Source organism: Misgurnus anguillicaudatus, chromosome 10 (assembly GCF_027580225.2).
Source record: "Misgurnus anguillicaudatus chromosome 10, ASM2758022v2, whole genome shotgun sequence".
NCBI classification, from domain to species: Eukaryota; Metazoa; Chordata; class Actinopteri; order Cypriniformes; family Cobitidae; genus Misgurnus; species Misgurnus anguillicaudatus.
The window spans coordinates 13,724,427-13,750,000 of record NC_073346.2 but is presented as its reverse complement, the minus strand read 5'-3'; the positions used below and the strand labels follow the sequence as shown (position 1 = coordinate 13,750,000).

At 38.1% G+C, this 25,574-nt stretch overlaps 2 protein-coding genes across 3 annotated transcripts; both read right to left on the bottom strand.

The window, feature by feature from the left end:
• Nucleotides 1-2,535: 2,535 nt before the first annotated feature.
• cep76 (centrosomal protein 76) lies at nucleotides 2,536-10,741 on the bottom strand. Its single transcript, XM_055209562.2, has 12 exons — nucleotides 10,298-10,741; nucleotides 9,847-10,005; nucleotides 9,092-9,173; nucleotides 8,691-8,915; nucleotides 8,409-8,594; nucleotides 6,580-6,677; nucleotides 6,269-6,397; nucleotides 5,639-5,827; nucleotides 5,251-5,417; nucleotides 4,842-5,175; nucleotides 4,352-4,569; nucleotides 2,536-2,898 (listed from the first exon to the last, which is right to left on the bottom strand). The coding sequence occupies exons 1-12, from the start codon at nucleotides 10,358-10,360 to the stop codon at nucleotides 2,760-2,762; spliced, it is 1,989 nt and encodes a 662-aa protein (XP_055065537.2). The 5' UTR covers nucleotides 10,361-10,741; the 3' UTR covers nucleotides 2,536-2,759.
• An 848-nt stretch (nucleotides 10,742-11,589) lies between these two features.
• On the bottom strand, nucleotides 11,590-24,609 carry ptpn2a (protein tyrosine phosphatase non-receptor type 2a). Of its 2 annotated transcripts, none has more exons than XM_055209568.2 (9): nucleotides 24,323-24,609; nucleotides 23,224-23,314; nucleotides 22,684-22,768; nucleotides 21,580-21,661; nucleotides 20,711-20,848; nucleotides 20,414-20,623; nucleotides 17,043-17,204; nucleotides 12,535-12,719; nucleotides 11,590-12,306 (listed from the first exon to the last, which is right to left on the bottom strand). In XM_055209568.2, exons 1-9 carry the CDS (start codon nucleotides 24,377-24,379, stop codon nucleotides 12,117-12,119), a joined length of 1,200 nt encoding a protein of 399 aa, XP_055065543.1. In that variant the 5' UTR covers nucleotides 24,380-24,609; the 3' UTR covers nucleotides 11,590-12,116. The 2 variants fall into 2 exon arrangements, with proteins under 2 accessions (XP_055065543.1, XP_055065542.1); XM_055209567.2 differs by lacking the exon at nucleotides 21,580-21,661 and adding an exon at nucleotides 22,310-22,408 and having other exon boundaries at nucleotides 22,668-22,768; nucleotides 24,323-24,606.
• Between the last annotated feature and the right edge of the window lie 965 nt (nucleotides 24,610-25,574).

Genomic DNA, 25,574 nt, shown 5'->3' with positions numbered 1-25,574 from the left:
TATAACAAAACCACATATAATTAGACTCTTTCCACACTTCCACACAGTTCTCAAGTTTGTGATGTGGAGTACGGATATAATGAAGTAATAAGTTAAATGCATTTTTTATGAGCATGTTCTGGAATGCAATATTTGGTAGAAATCTGATCCTGCACTTCACTCAACAATACAACCTACCATGTGCAAACCACAGGCAAATATTATTATGTTGTGTGATCTTAAAGACAATAAATACCTCAGCCATTACAAACCAAAATGCAGCATGTAATGGAGTCACTCAAAGTAATAAAGTTCATGAATATCAATTAATCAATCAATCATTAAAACAATTTTTATGTTATCAGATGTTTGTTGTATTTTGTCTCCCTCTGTTGGATAGAAGTAATATTACATGTAGTGTTAAAGGAATAGTTTTAAAAATGAAAATTCATGAAACCGTTCATGAGCCCCATTCACTTCCATAGTATTCTTTTTCCTACTATGAAAGTAAATGGGGGTCATGATCGGTTTGATTTCAAACATTCCTCTAAATATCTTCCTTCCCATTCATCAAAACCAGTAGCAGCCGGTGAGTTCTCTTCCGAGGGGCGCGTATTCAAAATATGTGTTCAGAGTGTCATGTGTATTGCTCATCATTTCAAAATATGTGTTTGTTGCGTCATGTGAACCATGTATCACGTGTTTTGTCAAAACACGAGCCTGCTGCACAAGCATCGAAAGGATTTATGATGAAAGAGACGCTTGTGTTCAAAAAATCCTCGCAAGAGACTAATTTAACACTAAACTCTGATTACACATGAGATTAAGCGAGTATCTGGCAAACTCAAGCATCTCTTTTATGATAAACCCCTTTAGACGCGTCTGCAGCAGGCACTTATTTTGACATCACACATGATGCACTTATTTTGACATCACACGTGATGCACATAAGTTTACATGACGTGCCAAACATATATTTTGAAATGATGAGCCATACATATGACGGGCTAAATACATGTTGTAACGAGCTTTGCATCGTGCGCCCTCGAAAAATAAGTCACAGCCGGCCACTAATCAGTACAAAGAAATTTATACAGGTTTGTTACAACATGAGAGGGAGAAAATGATTGCAGAATTTTTGGGTGAACTATCCCTTTAAAAAAAAGGATAATGCAGAGTGAATAATCCTCAGCTTATACCCTTCATAAAATGTCATAACATGTAACTTTACGTCATAAAAGACTTTTAATTTAATTGTGAACCTTTTAATTTAAAAGTAAAGTGTCAATTGCAAAAACCATACAAGAAAGCCAAACTGCTCTCAAAGTCTTGTAATGAAATAAGAAAGAGGTCCATACGCAATCTTCATGTGTCTTGTTTATCTTTTCCATTTCAACAGTTTTATTTTTTAGAGTATGTTGCCATCTACTGGTGGAAGTTAAACTTTATTAATATAAGTTTGCATATTTTTTCACCTTATTAATACAATCATATTTTAGGTCCAATATCTGTGTACCTCTATGGCAACATTGTGAAGCATTTCTATCATAAAAATCTATTGCTTTATAAATGCTTTACCATTCTTATTTAAAAACCTTATTATATGCTATTACAATTTTTTAGATAAGAAATAAAAAAGTGAGGTTTTTAGTTCCTACTGAAAGAACCCAAGGATATTTTTACACATGCAACATTGTGTGCATCATATAACAATGGCATCATTATGAATATGAAGAGAGATAATGTGCAGGGAAAACGCACTACAAAAAGCTTTTTTGGCAAAGTCCAGGATTACATCATTTGGCACTGTTACAACCAGGTAAATGGTCTAATGCAACAAGCACTCGAGCAACAACATTTGTGAAAACTACCTGAATCTCCAAACAAAATTATTTTGCTTTTGGTTGAATAAGTCTAAGCAGGGAATGTGAACAAAAGGGGTTATTTTTTAATTATTTTATTTATTTGTGTATTATATATGCATTTCTCATTAATAACACATTGTTTGGGAAGTTGCTGCATAATTGACTAGTTATAATAATAAATGGTAGCACTTTACAATACGGTTTAATTTGTTACATTACTTAATGCTTACCAACATTCGCTAACAATGAGCAATATATTTTTACAGCATTTATAAAGCTGTTTGTAATGTTTGTTTACACATTTACATTTGTTCATTTGGGTTAATTAATTGTGTTAACAGTCACAACTTTTGTGACAACAATTTGAAAAATGTATTATCAAATGCTGCAATTAACATATGATACAAGTGTTGTTCATTGTTAGTTCCTATTAACTAATGCCATTAACTAATGTTAACAAATACAACCTTATTGTAGTGGTATCAAAAAGACGTGTAATATAACACGCCAAGCAGTTTAAACCAACCAGTTTTCCAACAATAAACATAACCCTTTATCCTCACGTTGATACAGTTGTACAGACAACAACTTTAAAATGTGATGTGGTTTTAAAAAATTAAACAAGATTTACTGATTATCTGATAACCTTAATTGTAAACCAGACAGAAAATATAATAAAAAGACAATTGCATACTGTAAAAGTAATTTATTTAGAAAAATATATTCATAAATACAATTTTACAATACAAACACGCACACATTCTGTACATAGAGACTGTACTGCAAATATGAGAGCTGGTGTGGACAATGGCATACTGTACATGTAATACCAAAACTCATAAAAAAGTCTGGTACATTAAGAAGTCAAAGTCTCAAAGAGCCTGGAAACCTGAGATGACTGATGCTTCAGTTCCGTCATAGCACCGATCTGTACTTGCAAGCAAACATGATCCAGACAGCACAGGCTGATTCTGGATACGCAAACACCCGAACCCTCACTGCCAGACGCACATGATCCCCTCGACAGCAAACAATCTCTTCAAAGAACGGAGACCTAAATGTGAAGAAAAGTCACTTTTAGCATATTTTTGTAGCTGTCAGATAAACTGTACTGACTGTACTGATAAATACTTTGTATAGTTTGTTTAATACAAATAGTTATAATAGTTCATTAGACCATATCTTTGTTAATTATTAGTTCATATATTAGTATGTACATAATTAAATATTTTTGGCCTCCTATAGTAAAGTGTTACTAATTTTAATAAAAATGACTGGCAATAATACTTAAAACTATAAAGCTCTCAAAAAGGTGGTCTACATTCTCTTGCTAGATCCTGTACCCACATGCTTGTTTAAATCTTGTTTTGATCTGTTGATCTCAGTATTAAAAATGACTCCTTACATACTTGGGTTTAAAATTCATTTCTATGGGTGGAGACCAACTCTGTTTCCTCTGGTGTTCCCCAGGGCTCAGTTTTAGGCCCTTTAACTTTTTAACATTTAACGGCAATCACTCAGCAACCTGCTACGATTACTTGGTCTCCATTTTCATTTCTATACAAAGTTATACTTACTGGTTCCTATGATCAAATATCAAAAGCTGGTTCATTGTCCCTGACTACTAATGGCTCTGTTTTGGTGATTCATAGGCAGATGAGAAATCTTGGAGTTATTTTTGATGCCAGTCTTTCTATTGATTCATTTGTCCAAAGTACTGTAAAACATCCATTACTCACCTCAGAATATAGCAACACTGCATCCTATGCAAAATTTCTCTAGAGCAGAAAAGCTGATAAATTCATTTGTCGTCTCTCAAATCGATTACTGCAATGCCCTTTTAGCTGGAATTTCTAAATCAACACTTCACAAAATTGCAATATGTTCAGAACTTAGCTGCTTGGATTCTGACAGTCTCTAGAATGTGCAATTATATTACCCCACAGTCTTGGTGTTTTTACACTTGCTCCCACTCAAGTTTTGAGTTGATTTTAAAAATTCGTATGGCTTGGCTCCTCATTACATAGCTGAATTGTTAAATCCTTATATTACAACTCGCAGGTTGCACTCTTCACAATCCAACTTGGTTGGTTGTTTCACAAACACGCTCAAAAACTATAGGTGATAGGGCTTTTCTTCCTACGCCACTTCTCTTTGGATTTCCCTGCCCCTTGAAAGCAGGGCTCTTCAGTCTTATTATACTTTTAAAGACGTAGCACCTGTATAAATTTCTTTGTTCTGATGAACACGAATGAACATATTTCGAGGAACATCCGTAATAAAGCAGCTTGTTAGCCCCATTCACTTTAATAGATCTTTTCCTACTATAGAAGTGAATGGGGTTCACGAAAGGCTTGGTTACAAACATTTCTCAAAATATCCTTCGTGTTCATCACAACAAAGAAATCCACACAGCCCTGCAACAACAGGAGAGCGAGCAAATAATTACAAAATTTATATCTTTGGGAGAACTATCTCTTTTTTTAAGGGGGATTGTGTGAAGGTACCTGAGGCAGGTAGCAAACGCCCTGCGTGCATTGCGGTGCAGAAAGTGAATAGGAAAGCCTTTAAAAGTGTGTCCATCAGGCACTGCCCTCCTTACAGCATCCTGGAACTCCTCATTTCCACACGACACACCTGTACAGCGCTCCAGTTCATATGCAGAGAGCGCTGCTGACAGCAGGTATGACAGGTGATCGTCCCAGACTGTAGCCAGACTAAAATCCTATACATACACACAAACACAGTTATATAAGACAGTTGAATAAGACTTGTGTGTTATATTCCAAGTCTTCTGAACTTATAAAATATATTTATGTGCAATGAGTTTTTGAGTATTGATTTTAATGATATTATGGTGATTTAATTGTCAAATGACGTTTTACAGCCGCAGCCCTAGATATTATTTTAGATTCTGTAAAAAATTCAACTTTTGACAACAGTAAAATACTAAGTTTGCATTAGACAAAAGTTTTCTTGTCCATATGTGTTTGTTACCTTCCTATGTTCAGCCAGTAGGTAGCGCATCTCCAGCTCAAGTTGGTTGCTGGCCTCATTAGGCACCACAGAAGGAGAGCAGAGGGGAGGAGTTAAAGGAAGTGAGGAGGTAGAGCCCGGCACACATACGGACCGAATGGCCTCCTCGCTCATTGCCTTCCAGCGAGAGCCGTTTGCAAAGTCAAACACGCAGAGCTCTACAGCATCTGACGGCTGACAGTTCGCCAGGAACGCCTTGTGGTTAAAGACGCAGCCGATTGTCCGGTAAGGATAAGTTGGTTTAGGTTGGGGAACCATGGGAGGAGCATCTGGGTCTATTGGACGATGGACATATCTAATACAAAAATATGTGTTATGTGCATGTGCATGTATTAGGGACAACAAATAGCTTGCATAAATTAATCTTTACCTGTGTGCAGTGAAACTTTCCCAAAAGGTTATGGAACCATCTGTGCCACAGGTCATGACCCAGGTGTGTGGGATGTTTTTGGCCTTGGTGCCCACACATACATAAGCATCCAGTCCAAATCCTAATAGTAAACTACATAGTAGCGTGGCATGATCCTCGCAGTCACCCTGGCAATAAATAAATTAACACTTATTAACTTTTTAATTTATATCTCTTGTAACATTTTACATTATGCATGAATTTGAAGATATTATTGCCATTTCTTCATTTTTATCAGCATATGCTTATACAGTAGAGCTTTACTATTGCTCCAGCATTTAAACCCATGACTTTGGCGCTGCTACCAACAACAGTGGAGCTACAACTGAGTTCTGACAGGAAATCTTGCCTTGTTTCTGCAGAGGAAGGCCATCATAGAGCACCACTGCTCCTGCCTGACTCCTCCTCCAACAACAGGTGCTCTCTCCTGTGCCAACAGACTGACAAAACGTGCCGCCTGCCGCGGACTCTCAAGCAACCTGCCAGCACGCAATACACGCACGTACGAACACACAGGCCGGTTCACGCCATTTTCATCCTGCATAGCGAACAAAAAATACAGTTATGCATAAGCATACATAACCAAGAACATGGCAAGACATAGAAACGGATACTTATATGTGACCCTGCTTGTAAAAACCATGAACTGTAAAAAATATGGATGTAGTGTCCGTGACGTCACCCATAGGTTTGTGAAGAGCTTTTTCTTAGTTGGCAGGGCCTCCCATCGCCATCTTGGCATTGCGCATCACTCGCAAATAACCAAAAATGAGTAAAGCTTGACGATAATGACAGCAGTGGCAGTTCACCCGTCACTCAAGTGGCCACGCCCTTAATTATGCAGAACTTTAAAACTTTATATAATTTAAACGGATGAGTTACAATAAAATACACCCACAGACAGGGTCACATATAAACATGCACATTTATAGTACAAAATTATTTTCATAAAAACATCATAAAAATATAATAAGGTCACCTGTGCAAAAATCTTTACTAGTTTGGACTGGTGCGAGGGTCGAATCTCCAAGAACTCCTGCCACCACTGTTTCGCATATACCAAAAACAGTCTCTCCTTTTCTGCCGTTTTCTGTTTTTCCAAAGATCGCTGGAAAAATACGGGCATGAATAAACTGCAATGCAATTTTGGTAACACAGACTTTGTAACAATAGAGCTATTAGTTGGTGCTGATTCCTGACTGGACAGATGGTGATGTTCAGCACTATGGCACACTATTTTTGAATAAACTAACTTAATGTTAAATGAAATCAATTTAAATTGTTAATCACCTGAGTGGTGATGACATCAGGGCTCAGGGTTTCAGTAAGGGGAGGATAGAGTTCCAATTTCAGATTCAGAACACCAGCAGCCACTTTACATTCACTGCCTGAGGAAAACACATGTGTGCACAAACAGGCACATACATGTTAACAAGTGTCACAGATTAAAAGCCTTTAAACCCCTTAACTGGCAGAGCCCTTTTGAATGGGGATGAAAAGGTGATGTGCACCTTCAAAATCAATATGGCACTCTTTGGTCTCGAAGTCTAATCTTTTTTTGGTGGTTTTACCAATAAAGACCACTAGGTGTCATTGGTTTGCTGCAAACTCTTGTCACAAATTAATAAATTACTGTCACTGCATTTTTATTACTGCAAAAATGTTTTGAAATAGCTTTCCAATGATAAATACTTGTAACTTGGTATAAGTACTTGTTGAATCGCTTTATTGCGTCCTAATTTTTGTAAATCCCTTTCAATAAAATCGTAGATTTATAATAGGATATTAGTGTTATGAATATAATAACTATTGTTTGTTACTATAGGGACAGTGTGAGTTTTCCAATGATATACAGGTTGTCAAAATTTATTTAAGTTTAGAATAGGATATTTGTGTTATGAATATGTAATAACAAATGTACCCATATGTGGGTCGGTGACATTTTAGAAAATTACTCAGTATGTCAATCTCTTAGCGTTTATCATAATTAGATAAGAATTCACATGCAAAATATTGAAGTTAAAGTATGTATACTGCTGGCAGTAGTGTTGGGTAAGTTACTCAAAAAGTAATTAATTACTAGTTACTAATAACATCTTCAATCATGCAAGTAGATTATTGTACAAATTACTCTCTCCAAAAGTATTTAATTACTTAATTATTTTCTAAATACTATTTAGTAAATGATACACACATAGGCTTGAAACTACTCGAATAAATCATATAAAAGTACAACAATTAATAAGGTCACACTTTTTAAGGTTCAATTCTCACTATTAACTAACTATTAACTACTTTTGCCTCAATATACTCCTAATTACTGATTATTAATACTAAGTAAAGTAATTGATAACTTACTATTATTCTTATTAACTCGCCAAACTATTTAATGTGAGAAGAATGCATAAAAAACATGCATTTTACCTTTAAATGACTTTAAATCTTGATGTTAAATCCACTATTGTATTATATATAATTGTTCTCCAGTCCATACACAGTATTTAGTTCAATTATAACAAAAGTAACTGGAATTAAAAAGTGCACAATGTTTGAAAGCCAATGTTGACATTTGAAATCACTTAAACACGCCCCTACCCCAATAGAATCTGGACCTTCATTTGATAGACCCGCCCCACACATACGCAACCCCGGCAAGGAGTCATTAAATTACAGTAACAAATTACTTACTAACTAGTTACACCCAATACTGCTGGCGGGACAGTAATATTTAGCAAAATATACATTTTTGATGCACACTATTTTCATAAATCTCTTTTCGAGAATCAATTACTCTTCCTACATAATTTATTTTATAAAACACTGATGAAATATGTATTCTAGAGTCTTAGACCTTTCCACCTATATATAGTTTGTCTTTAGATTTGAATTAAAGTATTAAAGTAAAATATTAAAGTAAACTCAGGTGTTCCGTATAACGGACCGCGCTAGTTAAGGGAATAAAGAGCGAGACCGAAAGCTGTATAGATTAAAAGTCTAATGAAAGGATTTACACTTTAGTCATGTCAGAAAATAGTAATATTCTTTTCCTATATGAAACACGACATGGAAACACTGATCATTCTAATGCTCTTCTTTTAATATGAGGACTTTTTGCTCACCCACTCCAAGCAGTTCCACTGAAACGCTTGTTTTTCCATTGTGAGCACTGAGAACCGACCGCCAGTCGAGAAAATAAGATGAAACAAGTGTGGTGTCTCCAGATGTGTCTGTTTTGATCAGCACCATATGCACTGGATCACAGATGGACAACATGGTGGTGGCATCTGCCATCTTGCTAGCATCTCCTGTTCCCCAACAAAAGCACAAAATTACAAATCACAGGCCCCCGAAATGGCTCCAGATGGGAGTATATTACAATGTACGTTGCTAGTTTAAGACACCTGGTCCATCTCTGTGCACTTCCAGAAGAAAGCCCTCCTGTATGTCTGGTTCACAGGCGCACGGGACTGGTTTGGAGCGGAAACGCTGGTTGCGAAAGTGTAGGTGAAGGGTGAAGGTAGAGGTTACCTGGCCAGGTAAAGGCTCTGGCTCCTGCAGGTGTTCTAAGAAGGCTTTACCACCCAGTACTTGTAGGTAAAGGTGTCTCCTCAGTGGACTGATGTTGGCTGTAATAAAGATATAAATGGACAGGTCAACCCAAAAGATTATTATTATATGACTTTCTTTTCTCAGTTCTAGTTTTCAAAGCATTGTCCCTGTAAGATCACACCTTTTGTGTTTTATTTCAAAGACATTTAATGTTTTCTAAATGGTACTAGCTCAAATTTGTAAAAGCACTTACTCGTCTTCAGCTGTATACTTTCTCTGTCCACAAAATGAGTTGCAGATTTGTTCACAACCTCAGCCTCAGTTTGAGGAACATCCTGGTGAGAAATAAAAGTCAAACAGATTTTCACCCAACTTTGAAAAAAAAAACTACTCTTTCCCACCTCAGATGTTTCCTTTTTTAGTTAAACACAAACAAATAATTTAAAATTAAATTGCCCTTGTGATATCTTATACTGGGGTCTACATGGCAAATAATCATTAAAGTAATCCATATGACTCCAAAGACTAATAAATGTCTTCTGTGGTAAAACGATACGTTTGTGAGAGAAAATAAATAATATTTTGAGCTTATTTAGTAGTCAATATGTTGTGTGTCGATGGAAACCCAAATAAGTGCTGTAAGGTCAAATTTAATAATAACATTGAATTTCATTAAGTTTGTTCTACTGTATGCGCCGCCGAAAGAAATTGCAGTCTAATTTCGACTCGCTCTCGCGGCACTTTGACGTCATACGCCTGTCAGTTCTTACTTGGGCACCTCGTAACAAAACAGAAGATAACATTATGGCATTTTTAATTATTACTGTTAAACTAAAAATGGACGTAACTTGGCATGACATGAGGGTGAATCAATTACGAGAATTTTCATATGGGTCCGGGTGAACTAGTTCTTAAAATATATATGGTTTGGTAAGAAACATTTCCATGTAATTTCGACTTTAAGTACAGTCTGAGGTCAGTTAATGCAGTAAATGGTGTCACTCATACCAGATTTGTAAAGCTAAGATCTTTCATCACATCATCCACGATTCCTCTTCGTTGAAGAGCATGTATAAAATCTTCCTCTGTAAGTGAGCGCTGTCCATGGTGCCCATCAGCTCTCACTGTCTCCCGTAAAACATCACGGATTTTACCGTGGATATCCATCTAAAAACACGGCCAGCACTGTTGTTAACCTTCTGACATTTACATTCACATATTTCAAAGGGTACGAGTCTATAAATATAGGGAAGCTTTTGTAATAACATAAAAGCAAACCAGATTAATAACCTCAATTTCTTAACAAATCATAAAATCAGGAATGCAACGACAACAGTTAAAATGCTTAACCATAACCTATCCACTGTATGATGTTTAAAGCACATACATGCAAAACTACTACACATGACTTAATCACGTCATTATTTGCAAGTAAAAACAAAAATAATTTAGCACTTACCTTGATTAAATGATCATGAATTATTTGCTTTAATTCAGATGCTTTTTCTGGTGGCAGGGACATGTTGCAAAACGAGTGCGTAAATATTGCATAAGTTTATAACTATCAGACGTAACTAATCCAAATTGTATCATTTGAAATATATGCGTCAAATATGCCGATTAAACATATTTCTTTTACTATTTAATGTTGCTCCACTGTGCGTTTTGTTGTCAACGCCTCTGGTAACTGACATTTTAAATCCTGGCGGAAAAGCAAGCGGGAATGTGTCCTCAGAGCGCCTGTCTATAATCTATGCACTTTTAAAAGACTGGATATTACAACAATTAAAAAACAATCGCGTTACATTTAACGAACGATTAAGTTCACGTGCTTTAAAAATTAAACGCATGTCGGCATTCTAAAAAACATTTAACACCCCTGTTTAACTCAGGCGCACGGCGTTTATGCCTCCACAGGAAATGACATCATGAGAATTATTATGGAACTTGTAGTTTTTTCTATTCGCATCTCCCGTCACGTAGATGTATAGTTTTAGAACATAATATGTCGCTTGCTTTTTCTAAATTATACCCAAACCAGACATTCCTTACAATTCGATTCAATGAAATGTAACACAATAAACAAATTGCATTAAAGAAAAAATATCATACACGCAGCTCAAGGGAATGCAATGATGGGAACAATTTTCTTTCACCTAAAAATAATCCCCCCTTATTGGCTAATACAAGGTCGTCCCGTAGTGCTTGGATCCAGTAAGACATTTTCCCGTACTCTGTACAACAGATTGCTGATAGGAAAAAGGATCGGTCTTTCCCGGTTGGCCACTTGGCTAGATGGAATGAAATTACCACTCCACCATTAGCCACTTCTGGAAATCTTGGATCAATTCCTGGAACCATAGCAGAAAGAGACATCTAATTTGACCCACATTGATTCTGCTAAGTAATTGACATTAAAACCACAATGAAATCCTACAGTGTGAGGTAATGGGACTGGAAACAAATTTTTATCCTTAGGGACAAAAATAATATTGCTTGGGTTAGTTCAGCATCCATCCTCCAAAAACTGATTCCAATTGAACAGACACGTACTGCACTGATGTAAACCATGTGGGAAATCTGTAAACATGCACCATGTGCAGTCTCTTATCATCTGCATTTATTTGCAGTCATACATCAAGTATGCATCCATCAAATAAGAGTCACCATTTCATGGAAACTAATTATTTTGTGAAACCAGACACACATAAACACAAGGCCATAAGCAAAAAAGAATGCAAGTAAACAGCATTATTTCTGGTTTAGTGAAAGAGTTTACTATGTACATTTTTCAAACTTATTATTACATTTGGCTGTGTCTACAGTCAGTTATTACTTGAAGATCCTGAGGTGTGCATGTAAAGATCATATATGGAAACTCATTGGGTTCTGACCTTCTGAAACGATTCACCCTATGAATATCCATGCTAAAACATAAAGCCTGAAGGCCAAAGCATGACATAAACCTTGCTGCAAATGTGTGTCTATTCAACATTGCTTTTGCGGATAAACCGAGAGAAAATACTGAAGTTGCTATGCTTTGAAAACTGGAACCAAGATGCAATTACAATAGTAGTTACAAAGTAACTACAGCGTGTTACACTGTAATAACCACATATTACACAAACATTCGATAAATCGTGTAGAATGTCTGAGTATGAATGCTTGTAAACACTATCATTTTACATGTCCCTTATTTAGAAACATCCAAGCACCTACATTATTTGGGTCCCTGGAAAATGAAAGACAAAAGGAATCTGTGTGGCAAAATGGTATTACTAGGACAGAAAGGCCCAGCACATGCATACTACCAGTGCTATGCCTGCACCAGCACCAACATTAAAAAGAATGGGTTTCCAGAAAAGCCAGTTTTCTCTTTTCTTCTCAGAATCATTCAGTTTTAGCTTCATTTGCTGCAACTTCTGTGATGTGTTGGCTATCCGCTCCTCACGTTTTCTTCTGTGCAGGCTGGATTCAAGTGAAAACACACACACACACCATGTTTTTAGCTTATATCAGTAAAAGCATCTGCTTATTTTGAATAACTAAACTTTTACAAATTGATCAACGTGTAATATCTGATGGTGCATAAATACATTTATTGTTAATAGTCGAAGAACTGCAGCTAGAAAAATAGAATAAAACACTAAACCCTTTCACTGATATAAAACATTTCCACGTAATTGTATCGCTTACCTTTCCGTTTTTAAACCTGTATGCTGCTCTTCTTTTGGTGACTGTATTCTTTCACCTCTTCCTGGATCCTGAAGCTCTGTACATGAGTCAGACTTTCCATTCAGTTTGTCTGAACTCATAATGGGGCTTTGATAAGATGAACCCAAATCAGCGTTTGACTCCTGTGGGTCTTGACAAAGCTTCTGCTTTCAGTGGAAAAAAACAAGAGCTATTAAATGTATATATAAAAATCATAATGCAAAGCACAAAATCCTAATAAATAAATAATATGTTTAATCACAGTAACACCTAAAGCCAGGCTCACACTACAGGATTTTTGGTCTGAATTTACCCGAGAATCCCTGAATCCTGGAAGTTCGGCTCAGATTATCATGAAATGTGTGGCGTTTACGTATCAAACCTTACGCCTCCTGATGGGCCACCCCGACCATAATCAAACATATTTGGTATTTAGGATTATAAATTGGGAGGATTACGTCAGTACTTTCACAATCGCCAATGAGAGATGGTGGTAAATGAGAGACCTTTTGAAACAGCGACTGGGAAACAAGATGCTGTACGTGTCTGTACGGCTTGTGGAAGTGTGGAAACAACACGACTGCATGAATAACGTGTCTGTGAACAAGTATCATGATCGTTGCCTCAAAAACAAGAGCTGAGAAAAATTTGCATTGTTTTAAACACACTAGGTGACTGTACAAAGCTGCAAGCGTACTAGTCTCAGCCTCACGCCGGTTTCACACCGCATGCGTGAGCAGCGCGTATGCGTAGCATCAGCAGCGCGTGAGGAGAGCGTTGCTGCGCGTGGCCATTGTGCTTTCATACCGGCTGCGTTTGCAGCGCATACTGTGCAGTTTAATAACAGTATAAAAATCTCAAAATCTCTTCACATTACTTTATTGTACATGCATTAATGAGCAAAACCTCTTCAAGACGTTTTTTGACGGTCATTGTTATTTATAAAACTGTGATTTGTTTAACCCACATTGTTTTCGTGCTGTTCTGGTCCGTGTAATGACAGATATAGACACAATACATAATTATAGACATAAAAAGCCCATGGCACATTATTAAATCTGTTTCTCTGAAGTTTTACAATAAAATAAAAAAATCACTCAGTGATTGACAGCATAAAGCAGTCGATCGTGTTTCCCTTCAACAGTTTAAGCATATATTTATAGATGTATGTCTCTATTTCTCTGAAGATTATAGATGAGGAGTCATTTAGTGCTGGGCAGACAGTGAATGACAGCGCAGTCTTCTGGTGTTTTTAAATATTTCATTGCTTTCTTTTAAATTGCTCAAAGTCATGACTGTTTTAAACACACTTGGCGTCACATTTATTATTTTATGGTTAAATTACACTTTTTCGCGTCAATCCACGACCATTTAAAGCATAAACAATGCACTGTCACTTTAATTGAGCGTGAGCAGCGCAGCAAAAATAGACCCGACGCCGAAATGATCACAGCACTGCTGCTTCAGCGACGCTCCTGCCACGCGAGCACGCGCTGCTCACGCGTGAAGTGTACATGCTTTAACTTGTTAATATGGGCGCCGAAAAAAACACGCGCCGCTTACGCGCTGCTCACGCTTGCGGTGTGAAACCGGCGTCAGACGTCACGCTCACAAACTGTTGGCTGAACGGCTGATGTTTTTCGTACACTTTTCTGGAAACCCTGTGAGAATGTAGTCTTTGATTGGTTGAAATGAACCGGATTTCCAGGAGACGCGAGTGTCGCGATTAGTTTCGGTCCATGGAAAACAAAGCTCTGACGTTCCATTGAGGAAGAGAATCAGTCGTGTTCACGTGGATAATAATGAGCAGCTAAACATTGGATTCTCAAAAATATGCAAAGTTTGCAGCATAGACTCTCTAAAAGACGTCCAAGAGTTTTGCTTGAGGCAGTTAGTGGAGTCAAAAAGTTTGGTTCTCCTAGATTGCTTGTATGTGTTAAAAAGTGGAGAGATATGCTTCAAACAGACGTTTAACGGGAGCGTCTCATTGGTGTGGCTGTTGATGAAGTGCACAGCGTTGTTCTATGGTGAGTAATGTTGTTTATTTAGATGCTATTCGGTTGCGGCTGGTTATTTCAATAACTGACTTGTTGCCAGCCGGCTCGTTATTGTGAGGAGTCCGAAACGTGACGCTAGACGAAATAAACTGTGATTGGTTGTTCGACATGTCGGTCAAACAGCTTGTGGGCGTGCTTTGTCCAGAAAAAGCAGCGAAAAACAACAGACCTTCAGTTTTGGAGGTCTGGCTACACAAGACTCTCTGGCATGAAAATCCCTCTGACTGCAATCAATAATTTTATCACTTAAAACTCATCTTTAAGCATTGTAATAGCATAATTAAAAGTTTTTCCTGTAATTGTAATTTCTACATGTTTTACAGCAGCTTGAATGTAACTCTTCTACACTCTTGCCTCATTTAGTATACGCAGATATATAAATATGCAAATTAGTCCCTGCCTCCACTCTTTAGCCCCACCTCAGACCATAGATAAGTAAATAGATGCTATATTCGGCAGTTTTGGACACATAACTGCTAAGTCCTGGTTTACACAATGCATACATGAACTGCGCATTTATATCACAATTTTTTTTGTGCTAATTTATGGACGGTTTCAGCAGTAACAACATAAACATACGGCTTTCATGGAACACACGTAAATTCCGTAAAGAATCAATAACAACAAAGTCCTTTCAGAGGATTTTTTATAACAAGCAAAATAAACAACACTTATATGCTGAGTTTACACCAACCGCGTTTCAGGCGCGTCTACCACGCGTGGTTTGCCGCTTGAACAATTTGGATGCATTCACGCGTGTAGAGCGGAGTAGACGGGCGGAAAAAGCAAGCATTTGACGCGCGTCAGAGGCAAACTCCGCTTCTTGTAGGAGGGGCAAGTGCTATGCGGTTGTCTGTTTGCAAGATGACTGATGTTGATTGTGCATTTATCGAGAGTTACCAGTTTGTATTTGGTCACCTTACTATAGGGGGAAAATAAACGACGCGGGTCGATAAACGTCACGTGACTCAAAAGTGAAGTGTGTATTACAACTTACCAGGTTGCCCAATGTCCTCACTGACACTCTTCCAAGCGAGGTCCTTTTTATTCCCGTCTCCTCTATAGAAATAAGAACTTGTGTCGTATAGCTCCGGGTGACTGCTTACGGACAATATCAAGCGTTGGTTGAATGAGTGACTCCGGGCGGGGCTGCCACCACAGCAGAAAGCAGGCTCCTGATTGGTTAACACGGCGCAAAATTCGCGTCAGCCGCAAATTCGCGTGAACCGCAAAATGCACAAAAAGCACCATTCGCGCGTACCGTGCACAGCGCTCAATTCGCGCGAGCTTCACGTGCGAAAGAGGCGGAAACGCGTCTTCCGCGCCGAACGCCTCCTCCGCGCCGTGGGACCTCCTGACGCGCGTCAACGCGTCTTCACATTGACTTAACATTGAAATCACTCGCGCTTCACGCCTCTACCGCGGTTGGTGTAAACGCAGCATTAGATAACCTTAGTCCACATCATATCTAATGCGTATAAAAACTACACTTAGTTAACGTTGCAGTGTAAAATGTGTAATACACTATAATGTTATCCATGATTGCCGTCTCCCCTCGTCTTTAGGTAACCAAAACGTTTGTTATTTTCGACAATTTTTTTGTTCCAGGGTTCAGTTTAGCAACTAGTCAGACCATTAAATCAGCATTAAACAAACAGAGACAGGAAGAAAAGTTCTGCTCAGATGCGTAATCATGTCACTGCACGTGCGTCCGATAAATCTGTCTATACGGCAAAAAGAATTTAGTGCAGGTTGGAGTATTCACACCGCACATGCGCCAGGTCTATGCGGCATTCATACATAATATCTACAACCCAAACTACTGATCCACGTATTCAACTGTGTTAATGTAATTGGTTGCATGTTTGTGACAAAGGAAACCAAAGCGATTTTAAACTGTGGAAATGAGACTGGAAAAAAGACATATAAACAACAATAAAATAGATTGTTTTACCACAGGGGGACTTTAATAATGTAGTGTGTGATGCACCATGTATTTAAATCTTGTAGTGTGAGCATGTTTCAGATTTAAGGGAAGAATATTTGTCAAGATTCTCCTTATGGGTGTGCTGCGACCAGATTTCATAACCTGTCAGGATTTAAAAAATCCTGTAGTGTTAGCCCGGCTTTAGTTAACAGCAATAACAGCTTTGGGTGTGATACAATATAATTGAGGAGCTCAGATGCAAAAGCTGCTGAACGCCACGCCACCTCTGTCAAAAATGAGATGATGATATTATTAACTGAATGCTATTGGCATGTTTTATATGTTCATCAAATACTTTCACTTTAAATACACTTAATCCCACAAATATACAAAAAAAAAATATATATCACATTTCAGACGCACTTAGAGGGTTTTACATCTGAGCTTTTCAATTATTTACTGTTTCTATTAAATGTCAAACTGCAACTATTCCATCTGTTCATTACCTGTAGAGCAGAGTCTCCCAAAATTCTCTTTGTTCCCTCCATAACCGCCATGTATGAAAACCGAAGCTGATCGGCGGTTTGAATAAGTCCCATTCGATACTCTCTCATATCTAACAAAACCTTCTGTATGTCCACAGAGAAAGGGTCTTTCCGAATGTCCATCTATAAATGGAGAAATTGGTAAAGACTTTACTACATATACTGTGCTATACTCATTCTACTCATACAACATACAGACATTACCCTCCCACAGACATTACCCACCCACAAGTTGTTACAAACCTGTATACATTTATTTTTCACTGAAACAAATGAATATATTTTGAGAAATGTTTGTAACTTAACAGTTTTGAAGCAAAATTGACACCACTCGCAGTATGTTCCCTGCCATGACAGTCAATGTTGCTCCTGCATCCTGCTGGTTTACGAAGACATTCTTTTGTGTTCAAGCAAAATTAAGAAATGTGTACAGGTTTGTAACAACTTGAGGATGAGTAAATGATGACAGAATTTAAATATTTTCCTTTAATACAATGTCTTATAAAGTGAAGCTCTACACTCCCTGACAAAAGTCTTGTCGCTTGTGTACAAATTGACCTAAAGTGCCACTAAAATATATTTCTAATCAAGATTTGTTTTCAAGAAATGGCTCATTTTAATCCCAACAGCTTTTGTAATAATGTTTCAATGCAAAACAAACTCTCAAAAAGTATTCTAATATTCACAGCTTGGTAAAGCCATTGAGTCAATTTTTGCAAAGACATAAGTCTTGTCGCCTTGTCATATGAGCTTCATCTGTGACTAATAATGGATCAATTAGGTCTCAGGTGTGTATAAAAAGAACCCCAGTACACTAGACCTTCACATCAACTGCAACTAGACCTCTGCAAACATGCCTAAGAGGCTGTTTACACTTGGCATTAACATGTGTTTTCGTCGATCGGATCACAAGTGGACGAGAGAGACACATTACGTTTACACCTGGTATTTAAATCTGTCTCTTTTGTCCACTTTCGACCGCTTCTGTGCTGAATAGACCCCTTCAAGGTTTGTAAACATTGAATGACTATCGGGTGCGCGCGCAGCACGGGGTCGAACTGTTCATACCATTTAGGCTTTATAATTTAATCTAACAGTGCTGAAAAATGATGACTTACCTCAAATGAAGTGAGCACTACAAACACAAGCCTCTTTGATCTTTGCATTGTCCCAGTCTGCACGTTAATTGCTTGCAGACGCAGATGTTGTATTTTTTTGTTTTTGAGATTCTGCATGACTCGCGAAAACTTAACGGAAGACCTCGTGCGATTTTCACAGCCCACGACGTAAGTATGCATTTTTGACGATACCGAATAATACGCAACTCAATCTGCTGTAATGACTTTTCTGACCCCGACATGCGCAGTGGGAACCGCCTGTGACGTGAACCGTGAAGGGGTCTATACTATGAGGGGGTGGTCTGTGAGACGGTGGGCGAGTCTCTCTGCTGTCATTCAAACCCGAGCAGGAGTAATTATGAGTTTATATGGACGCGATCTAATATAATGTCAGTGTCCACTGCTTGTTTAGCAAGTAAACATACTGCACAATGTTTTGTACATGAGTATGTAAGAGCTTTCTTTGAATTGTCACCGCAATTGATGAAATAGGATCGCGCAACTTTCACCCGCTTTCAAAACGAAACTACGGAGATCAGCCGCTTAGTTTTATCAATGAAAGGCTAAAAATAGCGCTGTTCACCGAATGTTCACGCCAGAAGTCAAAAAAGACGTAAAACTTGTGTTTAATACCTCAGATTAGATAAATGGGCGGAGAGAAGGCGGTCGCGTGTGGCTGTTCGAACGCATTCAACCACATGCACGTTCCGCAACTCCAAAGCGATCCGATCGAAAGTGGTTTCGACCACCTCTGGATGTGGTTGAAAGTGGTCGAAAGTGGACGAGCTCAAAACGTTTTGAACACCGTTTACACCTGGCATTAACGTCGTCCACTTGTGATCCGATCGACGAAAACACATGTTAATGCCAAGTGTAAACAGCCTCTAAGATTCACCCTGAGACTAAAGTTTTGATTATCAAAAGGCTGACGACTAGATCCACTGCTGATGTGGCAGACACCTTCAATATGTCTCAGAATCGAGTACAGAGGATAAAAAAAAGATTTGAAGAGACTGGAGATGTTTTTGACAAGTCCAGGTCAGGCAGACCCGCAAGACAACTGCTCGAGAGGACCGTTTGTTGGCTCGAAAATCCAAGATCAGCCCATTTTCAACTGCAGCAGAGCTCCACGAGACCTGGTCACCTGAAGTCCCTGTGTCAACCAGAACAGTTTGTCGGATTTTGTCTCGAAATGGCCTCCATGGTCGAATCAGTGCCCAGAAGCCAGCAATAAACAAAAGACAATTGAAAAACCGTGGCATTTGCCAAGGCCCACAGCCAGCTAAAAGGATGGACGCTGGAAAAGCAGAAGGTTGATATTTCAGATGAATCTTCTGTTGAATTACACCACAGTCACCGCAAATATTGCAGGAGACCTCCTGGAGCCCGCATAGCTCCGAGATTCACCCAGAAAACAGTGAAGTTTGGTGGGGGAAAAATCATGGTCTGGCTACATCCAGTATGGGGTGTGCAAGAGATCTGCAGGGTGGGAGGCCACATCAAAAGTCTAAAATACCAAGAAATCTTAGCTACTTCTTATATTCCCAACCATAAAAGAGGCCAAATTCTGCAGCAGGATCGTGCTCCATCACATACTTCCATCTCCACATCAAAGTTCCTCAAGGTGAAGAAGATCAAGATGCTCCAGGATTGGCCAGCCCAGTCACCAGACATGAACATCATTGATCATATGTGGGGTTGGATGAAAGAGGAAGCATGGAAGACGAAACCAAGGAATATTGATGAACTCTGGGAGGCATGCAAGACTGCTTTCTTTGCTATTCTTGATGACTTCATCAATACATTGTATGAATCCTTGCCAAACCGCATGGAGGTAGTCCTTCAAGCTCATGGAAGTCATACAAGATATTAAATTTGGATCTCACAGCACCACTACTTAATTTGCTGCCATTTTTTTTTGATTTGCAGTAAATTTGTTCAATTTCTGTATAGGTGACAAAACTTTTGTCTTGCCAAAATTTGACCTTTCTGTCTTGATTAAATTATAAATCTTTTTTCAGTGAAACTAATTTATTTCAGTGCATTAAAAATTATTTGGGAGGGTTTCAGCTTTTCATATGAACTATTTCTAACACCAATTGTTTAATTAAAAGTCAGGTTAATAGCAGGTGTTTCTACAAAATAGATAAGCGACAAGACTTTGGTCAGGGAGTGTATATAAATATTAAATATTTTGCAATTATGCATTCTTACCAAGACAAGGCAGGTGTCCACCAACGAGAAAGTCCCAGATCGCCCTATTCCTGCACTACAGTGGACCACAGCAGGTCCGTTTTCTGGCCCCAAAGATCCAGACTCTCGAACATTGAAAAGAAAGTTGAGGAATGATGCTGGAGACTCTGGTACACCAAAATCAGGCCACGTTGTGTAATGAAAATGGTAGATCTCTCTGGTTTCCCCTGTCTGAACAGATTTTAAAGGTATTTTTAACCTTGGGTATAAGTCCTTCAAATTTTCATTCAAAGGCATGTGACCAAAACTGCTTCACACCTTACTATTTTGAAGTTCTAGTACTCTTATTGTGTAATTTGGTTCAATATCCTCTGACACCAGAATCACCACAAAGCCAGCATCACTAAAATCCATGTCTTGTTCCTCTTTTGATGGCCAGTACTGTGCACACTTCTCCTGTTCAAAGGGAGACAAAAACAGCAATGAAACAAAATGAAACATTACAGCTGCAATCTGTAACTTCTGCCTCTACATAGCACTAAACTAACTTTGTTTGAAAAATAAAATTGCAGATAACCTTACATACTTGTCTTTACGTGGGTTTAATGCCTCAAATTAAGTCTCAAATTATAAATTTTCATGACTTATTCTGGGGTTTTTTTAACAATTAAATAGGACCATTACCAATTTCTGATTTAAGCAAAGAAACAGGCAAGAATGAAGGAGAACGTGAACAAGATTATTTTGTGTTAACTTGTTAACAGGTCAAACTGGCCTTAAAGCGGACATATCATGAAAATCTGACATTATTATGTTTAAGTGATATAATTGGGTCCCCAGTGCTTCTATCAACCTAGAAAACGTGACAAAGATCAACCCAGTAATATTTCATTGAAATTTGGCTCCCCTTGTGATGTCAGAAGCGGGTAATGCTGCCCCTTAATCTGTACTATCCAACCACGGAACTGACATTTAGTGCAGAGATCAACTCATTTGCATTTAAAAGGACACACCCAAAAACAGCTACTTTTTGCTCTCAGCTACAAAGTGGCAATTTTAACATGCACTAATAAATTATCTATATGGTACTTTACATATGTACTCTGGGGACACCAAATATTTATTTGACATCTTAAAAATGTCTTGTGTGTTTATAACACAGGTCGGACGTAATAAAACAAACACACCAAGCTCATTTTTGGCTGATTCGGCATGTTGAATCCATGGTGGAGCTCGTCGGGAGTCAGATTATTCTGATTGGTTGTTTGACTTAGCCAACCAGTGCACGAGAAGAAAATGAAAGCAAATGACAAAGTCAAGGTGGAATGCACAGAACTTATTTTTTTGGCATCTCTCATTCCAATACATGCATAATTTAAAAAGATATTGCTTAGAAGACATTACAGATATATCACAAATACGTCTTTGGTGAGCGAGATTTGTAAAAGAACAGACGTGCTACTTGGTCATCGGCTTGGTGTGTCAGGGCAATTTTGGTCCCAGACGCAGCCAACATGCAGACATTGTGAGCCAACCCCACTGCCTGCTTTCGTTGGCACTACTTTGTTGGCATTGGTTTGGTGTGTCCCTAGCCTTAGGGAGCAGTTCCGATTTATGGCTGGTCGATCGGTGCCCATCTATTATCATTCATTATTACAGGCTTACCATTGCAAATCAGTGTACGATAAAAAGGTCTTGACATTTTTTATGTACAATTATTGGTATTATTTTTTTCCTAGAAAGTTATGGATTGTAGCTTCAAAAAATATGTTTATAGGCAAAGCCATACATAAAAAACTAATAAAACTATCAAATGCACTATTTAAAAAAAGTTTTACAAACCAGAAAATAAAAGCAATACATAAACACATAAATGCAAAGAATAACAGATATATAAAGTAATCCGTGTTCACCCACCGAGCCTTTCTCTATAACTCTGTTAAGCATAATAACTGCTTTGGAGCGCTGTTCCCAAATCATTTGCCAAAAGTGACCACAAGTGTTTCTCAGTGGTCCCTGCAACAAAAGAAAAATACCCACTATTACCTTGCTACTTCAACTTCAACAAGCTGAGCTATCAGAAAAAGTAAAATTAATACAGTCAATGATCAGGAATTCATTTTGATTCAACAAAACCATTCTGAGAAGACTAAAATTTTATTCAGAAAATTAAAAATTAGAAAAAGCACACTTGTTTATTACCAAAGCCACATGCAAATGTGTTTAAACATTTATAATTTCAAACAGCGAGCTTACTTTTCCATTACTTTCATACCTGTGTCAGTATGTACCTTCTCTGGGCCTCCTCCACGGTAATTAAGCTGGCATTTATGTAGTCATTCTCTGAATTTTCTAATCTCACCCGACTGTGATCATCTTAACAAAACAATGCAGGACATCAAGGGTGAGATAAAGCAGATACATTGGCACAAACTAAGACATAAGTCAACAGGAATCATGCTTAAGCAACAAAAAGCATTTGATTAGACAAAATTAGTGAAACATTGTAGCCGCAAATATAACGCAATGGTTTGCAATAACTAAATGATTTTCATACTTTAAAAAGTTACGCATAAAGCTTTAGGTCGATGCATATAGCAGAAAGACTGGCAGAGAGAGTGATGCTTTTCCCTCCAGAATTTTTTTAACATATGTTTGTTATATAATTTGCAGCTTTTTATTATAATTTAAACAGATTTTTTTAACAACCTTAAAGTATAATAGCATTATTTACTATGCTATTACATTGCATTTTTCTTCAATCTTATACAGCCTTACATTGTATTAAAAAATGGTTTAACAAAGCTGAAATTCACATGGAAGACACTTACATGGACTGACGTCTCTATATCTATTTCTATTCCGATTTTCTGGGAACTTGGCCACTTTGTAGGGACACTCCTGAGACTGGTGACGGATTTCCTAGAAAGAGATTAGGTAATAATAAACATCAGCCTAAAGCACTCATCTGTATTACAATATGTGATCACACTGCAGTGTTTGTATACCACTTCAACCCATACTTGGTGTTATTTTAAAGTGTGTGTGTTTTATGGGCAATACAGATTATAAAGGCTACAATATGATGAGAAAAAAATATTTCCAGTTGAATGATGCTGGGCATGTGGGGCTATCTAGCTGAGTTATACAGAACTGACAGTCTCGGTTCTTCAGTTCTTGGGAAGTGCTTGTCAGTTCTCAGAAACCATATCAGTGCATACTGTCTCAAACCTAGCGTGCTGCCTACCTAGACAGCATTTTGGGCATCGGAGGCTATTTCGGAGGCAGCTTGTTGCCTCCAAAACATCATTCATAATTTTGAGCATCATATCAACTGACTTGGAACGTGCTTTTACGTCCAAAAACACCGAACGCGGTTATGGTTGCCAAAAATGCTGTCTAGGAAGGGTGCTCACTAGGTGTTGAGACACAGCCCACGTGTTCACAGGAAGCCCTGAGTGCGCTGCTCTAATGCACCGCACTGTGACTTGACCACTCATGCACTTTGCTGGCAATTACTCAGTGTAAACAAGTTATTTTGACACATGGCTGCTTGGTTCACTACAATAATAGGTTAGGGTGGTTATGTTGATGGATTACACAACTCCGTAATGTAAAAAACGATGTATATGATTGAACACGTCTGTAAAATGAACTTTCTTGAAAATGATTAACACAGTGCGCTTATGTCATATTTAGCTGCAGACAGTAACTTCACGTGTACCGCATTTCTTGGTATTGAACGCATGCGCAGTAACGGAAAACGGAATTACCTATACGCTCTTACGGGCCGAATACTTAACTAGGACTATGAGCATTTCCAGTCTAATAAACCGCAAAGCAAGAGGGAATCAAATTCAGTAGTTGGTAGAATCATGTATGTTAACAAATGTTCATATCCAAGCATTCAAAGAAGTCGACGCGACTTACATTATAAAGGTTTTGCCACTGTCCAGATGAATCGATGTTCTCAAACTCCAGATCCATTTTTTAACGCGGGGTGAACCGGATTATTCACACTGGAGATGGGTGAATTAAATGTCGTCTGAAATCAAACAGGAGGTCACTCTTCCATCGTTAAAGCTTGTCATGATTCCGTGAAAACGACGAGATGAGCGATGCGGTGCGATGTTAACCCTCATCAAAGAGGATAAAATTACGAGCACTTTCAGCACCCCCATCGGCTACTTCCGTGTGTCTACGAGAGCAGAAAGTGCGCCCTCTATGTGCAGAAGTCGAACGGACATCAAGAGTACCTCCAGAGCAGAGCAAAATTATTGAATACATTTATTGTTTTCTCTTTTGTTTGTTTGTATGTATGTATGTATGTAAATTCATCAAACAATTTATTTTGTTCATCCATCACCCTTAATTCACCTGATTTTTAAGTGTCCTTATAGCTTTGAACTAGATTAGTAGGGGCTGATATTACATTTTAGTAATTTTCCAATTCTTTTATGTAGACAGAAGGTTTAGAATTAGAGAATTTACATTTGGGAATGTAAAATTGTTTTTAATTAATAACAAAGCAAATATATTCTTTTGTGGGGTCTTTGTCATAAAACCCAAATATATTCTCATATGTACTGCAAATCCTGGCAAAATCTTACACTTGACAAACACGTTGTTCCAGAACTTTTGTATGTAGTGACATAACCAAAATAAATGTACAACAGTTTCATCATAATTCAAATAAAAGAGCATGGCTGAATCCCCGCCTACTTCCATACTATATAGTACGCAAAGTAGCGCTTTTTACATACTATATAGTATGGAAGTAGGCGGTTTGGGATTCAGCCTATATTTTCTTTTTCAATTAAGACTTCTGTGCAACATTAGGCTTGTTCGACTTCATGCGGCGCCGTAAGAACCTTCAGCCGGATGACGTCAAAGTACCGCGAGAGCGATTTGCGAACTTATACGGAGGAATCTCCTTTAAATCGCTCTCGCGGTACTTTGACGTCATCCGGCTGAAGGTTCTTACGGCGCCGCATGAAGTCGAACAAGCTTATTGTTTTGTGAACGTGGCACGTGCATGTCGTTTCATGTCCACGAGCTTCAGCTGTCCCTCATAAATCACTAATAAGATAAAGTCTTTATCCCTCTCACACATTACCATGTATAATGCTGTTTGGTGGTACCTGTTATTTATATAGCTGCTACAAACACTTAGTTGTATAAT

Excerpts from the sequence above, each read along its gene's own strand:
- ptpn2a (XM_055209567.2), bottom strand. The coding sequence starts at position 24,379 with ATGGATCTGGAGTTTGAGAACATCGATTCATCTGGACAGTGGCAAAAC. Across the intron at positions 22,769-23,223 it reads ATATAGAGACGTCAGTCCAT|ATGATCACAGTCGGGTGAGA; the intron begins GTAAGTGTCTTC and ends TGTTTTGTTAAG. Across the intron at positions 12,307-12,534 it reads ACAGGTTTAAAAACGGAAAG|CCTGCACAGAAGAAAACGTG; the intron begins GTAAGCGATACA and ends ACTTGAATCCAG.
- cep76 (XM_055209562.2), bottom strand. The coding sequence starts at position 10,360 with ATGTCCCTGCCACCAGAAAAAGCATCTGAATTAAAGCAAATAATTCAT. Across the intron at positions 10,006-10,297 it reads TTCATGATCATTTAATCAAG|ATGGATATCCACGGTAAAAT; the intron begins GTAAGTGCTAAA and ends CCGTGTTTTTAG. Across the intron at positions 5,828-6,268 it reads TAGTAAAGATTTTTGCACAG|GATGAAAATGGCGTGAACCG; the intron begins GTGACCTTATTA and ends TTCGCTATGCAG.